General features: G+C 47.1%; 1 protein-coding gene across 6 annotated transcripts in view; it reads right to left on the reverse strand.

The window, feature by feature from the left end:
• Positions 1-306: 306 nt before the first annotated feature.
• LOC143029713 (latrophilin Cirl-like) overlaps positions 307-3,887 on the reverse strand; it is a 1,085,987-nt gene continuing 1,082,406 nt past the window's right edge. For 5 of the 6 annotated variants that reach the window (XM_076192572.1, XM_076192568.1, XM_076192569.1 and 2 more), the window contains 2 exons: positions 3,147-3,407; positions 307-2,981 (listed from right to left, as the gene is read on the reverse strand). In XM_076192572.1, coding sequence (XP_076048687.1) covers positions 1,764-2,981; positions 3,147-3,407 — 1,479 coding nt within the window. In that variant the 3' untranslated portion in view covers positions 307-1,763. The remainder of the gene's footprint in view (positions 2,982-3,146; positions 3,408-3,887) is intronic. The other variant, XM_076192573.1, reaches the window with a different exon arrangement.

Below are 3,887 nucleotides of genomic sequence, written 5' to 3' on the forward strand. Positions count from 1 at the left end.
TGGGAGGGGAAGGGGAGAGAGGAAGAGGAGGGAAAAGGGGAGAGGGGGGAGGGGGAAGGAGGGAGATTGGGGAAGGGGGAGTGAGGGAGACGGGGAAGGGAAGACGGTGAGACCGAGGGAGAGGGAGAGTGGGAGAAAGGGAGAGAAGGGAGAGAGAAGGGGAGAGAGTGAGAGGGGGAGGGGAGAGAGGAAGAGGAGGGAAAAGGGGAGAGGGGGAGGGGGAGAGAGGGAGATTGGGGAAGGGGGAGGGAGGAGAGACGGGGGGGAGAGGGGGAGGGTCTTCTGGTCAACCGATTTTTTTTTTTTTTTTTTTTTAATCACCTTTCTTGCTCATTTTTTTCCTTATAGTCCTCTTCTTCCAGCTTTTAAGGTTATGTTCAACTCATTGAAAATTATTTGCTTTGACAATAATTTATTTGATATTAATTTGGCGATAGATTCTTGTTCATTTAATACATGTATCACAGTTTTACATACAAAACATTACAAAACAGATGAAGGTTCTATACAGTGACTACGCAAGAGATAGGCACAAAAGAGTGGGTTATTACTTTGTTTCCAAGCTTAGCATAAAAAGTCATAAAACAATAATGAAGCAAAACCTTATTTTTTTGTTTTTTTACAACAAAAGAATCAACAGCCTGACTTGTGTAAAAACATCGGTCTTCTCCACCAATAAACTTAGATATAGAAAGAAAACGTAATGTGCACAAGGGGTGACTAAAGAAAACGGGAGGAAGTGCCTTGTTGATTAAAGCACCATTCTTTTTTTCCATATCGTTTCATTCTTCTGTAAAACGCTTGAATATGGCTCATCACTGTACAAATTATTTCCTATCTGTTAAGAGTATGAAAAGTATTGCCACAGACATTTTAGTTCAAAAGTCACATAGTCGTATTGAAAACTATTGCTATAACACAAATGAATTATATCTATAAATATAGATGTGTAGCGTGAGTAGAATTTGGAGTTACACAACAGAAATGTCCTAGAATGAGACACAACTATTGACAATGTAGCTTGCGTTGATACTCCGATAAAACTATTTACACATCTAAATATAAAGTGAAAAGATGTTTCGTATATGTCACATCTTTACATACACTTGGACGCCTCTTATTTCGAAACTAGAAGAGAAGTTGATATACAAGCTGTATCTTTTTTGACTGTGCCTTCGAAATTCGTATTTTAAAAAGTTACAGTTTGATTGCACCTCAATGGGCAACATGTCTGTCGCTTTTCATGACTTCAGTTCCACTCTTTGGCGCACATGTTACTCACTTCTGAACGCCAAATAAGCGATTCTTCATTAAAAAAAAGCAAAACTAAAAAAAAAAAAAACTCATTCACGTATCTTACAGAACAACGTCACGAAAAAAAAGAAAACTCATTTGTTCCTTTGAGATATATTGCATCATCTGGCAAGACACAAGTCCTAATAAATGCCACTTCTTCTCGTCCTCCAACACTGACTAGGAACGAGCAGACGGGTGGAGTTCGAACACAACATCACACGCTCTTACATTAAAAATCACTGTTCACTCAAAGAGCGCATTTTCATTGTCCTTTCTTATTTTTTATGTAATAAAATCCTGTTGTCCACTACATTATATACAGCACTGCACTCCCTGCACGGAAAGCCTAAACCGTTGGGTGAAGCTAACGATGCTAAGCACTATACAATTATGTACATGGCTGATTGTGTCCCTTTCATCATACTCATCTTCACACCCTCCACATCCTTTACTTCTTTCGCCTTGAACTAGCATTGGCTATAGGGTTGCGTGGGGCCCGAAAGGCGCTCTGGGGGGGCCCCGGGACCTGTGTTCTCGTGAATGGGGGCCAGAGGAGGTTTGAGTTTGCACACTACCTGTTCTCCGTTAAGAACAGCGACTGTCATTTCTCCCAGCTGCTGCAGCTGCTGCAAGTCTCGATGTCGCTGGGCAGCTTCCCAGTTCCTAAGGTTGGGTTCGCTGAGGGGCTGAACCACGGGCGACTGATGGGCCAGGGCCGCAAGCACCGCCTCGCTGTACTGCACAGGAGGAGGCCCCAGGCCTTCAGGATACTGTACCGCTCCGATGGCGCCGTTCGAGTACTGGGGCATTCCGCCGACGTGTCCGTTTCCCGGCGGAAGGGCATGGGCGGTCGTGACAGCCGCGTGGGTCATGGGGACGATGTGCCCAGGGCTGACTAAAGTCTGACCGCCATTGGCAGCCGGCAGGAGGTGGGGAGCGATGCCATCGCCGAGTCCGTAGTGGAGACCTTCTTTACTCCGGACGTGGTTCTTGAGTCGTATGTCATAAGGAGCCTGCTGGACCGAGAGCTGCGCCACTTGATTCTGGTGGTTCTGTTGCTGTTGCTGTTGTTGCATCTGTTGCTGCTGCTGCTGTTGCTGTTGTTGTTGTAGATGGTGAATGAAGTGTCTATCGTGGCGATCTGAGAGCGTGTATGGGAGCAAGGGTCGATGGTCACTATAGCTCCTAGAGGATTGTCGGGAAATGTCCGAGCTATGCCTTCGACCATCTTCGTCGCTCAGGTCGCTGACTTGGATCTCTGACCTTCCTTCCCTTTCGATCTCCTCGTACACGGGGTCGGTCCCGGCCTCCACGTTCTCGCGCATCCCAAGTCCTCCATCCGGAATCTCCGTGTAGGTGTGGTTCCAGGGTGATTGGGTCCGGTGCGGCCGAGGGGCGTTCCCACTGGCGCCTCCTGAGGCGTTGTGGGGCAGCCGGAGGGTCGGTGCGTCGTTAGCCATGCGGTAGTCTGGGAGCAAAGCCTCTGGAGAGGGGCCCCCCTGGTCAGGGGTGGCTCCGCTGGTGAAAGGGTTCACCAAGTGGGGGTGGTCAGGTGGGTGGTGAGGGGCAACGTTGTTGTTTAGGCGGAGGGAGGCTAGCTTAGTCGCCGGTCCTGCTCTAGGGGAGTCCTCCTGCTCTGATCCTCCGTGGCCTGAGTCACGGCCACATGACTTGAAGGAGTATTTCTGTCGAGAAAAAAGGGAGAATTCAATCAGAACAATGTGTATTGGATCTTGAATCTTATGTTAAGATAAAATCTAAGGAAATACTGAGGTAATTCCGGGTGTGTTGGCTATAGTAGAGATCACACACAATGTTGTTGCTGGCTATGAGACACAAAGTCACCCCACCTCATCTTCGTGGTCGTGGCTGGCGGTCCGCGAATGGTGCCGAGCTGATCGACTGCTGCTCCTGTGCGAAGTTCGTGTCAGCGACCCCCGCGGGGGGCCCCCGCGCGCCATGGATCCGGTGGAGTTGTTGATCATGGGGGGAGCCTGCTGGGTACTGCTGGCCACCACAGGGTTGCCCTGACTGGAGGAGGCAGCTGAAGTGCTGGCGCTCCCCTTGGGGTCCCCTCGATTCCATCGCCCTGAGGTCAGGCGGGGCATCAGCTGTAGGGGCGGGGGCACAACATTTCGTCAGCGTCATCACTTCTCGAGTCTCCCAGTGCATCGTCTTGCAAACACCATACATAAACACACATGCCCATGTCACACACACACACACAAACACACACCTGTTTTGTTTTTGTAACAGTTTATCTCTGAATAGCCAACACCCCGCAAATAAGAAATGCTATAGGAACGTAAGTAATCCTTCCTTTATTAACTTAATTTTAATCATAAACTGAAGCTGAAAAGTAAATCTTGATATATAATACATAAGGAAGGTAATCTTATTCCAAAAATAATAATTGTGTCATTTCGAAAAAAAGAAAAATGAACTTGATTGAAATCATCATTGTCTTACCTAAGAGACCACCGATTTTTTTTTTTTTTTTTTTTTTTTTTTTTTTACATTTCATGCGACTAGAAAGGGATCTAAGAGCAAAACTAAAGAGTATAATAATAGTAGGTGTTTCTACCACACAT

The sequence above is a fragment of the Oratosquilla oratoria genome, chromosome 11 (genome assembly GCF_046742065.1).
Source record: "Oratosquilla oratoria isolate Oo_2021 chromosome 11, ASM4674206v1, whole genome shotgun sequence".
NCBI lineage: Eukaryota > Metazoa > Arthropoda > Malacostraca > Stomatopoda > Squillidae > Oratosquilla > Oratosquilla oratoria.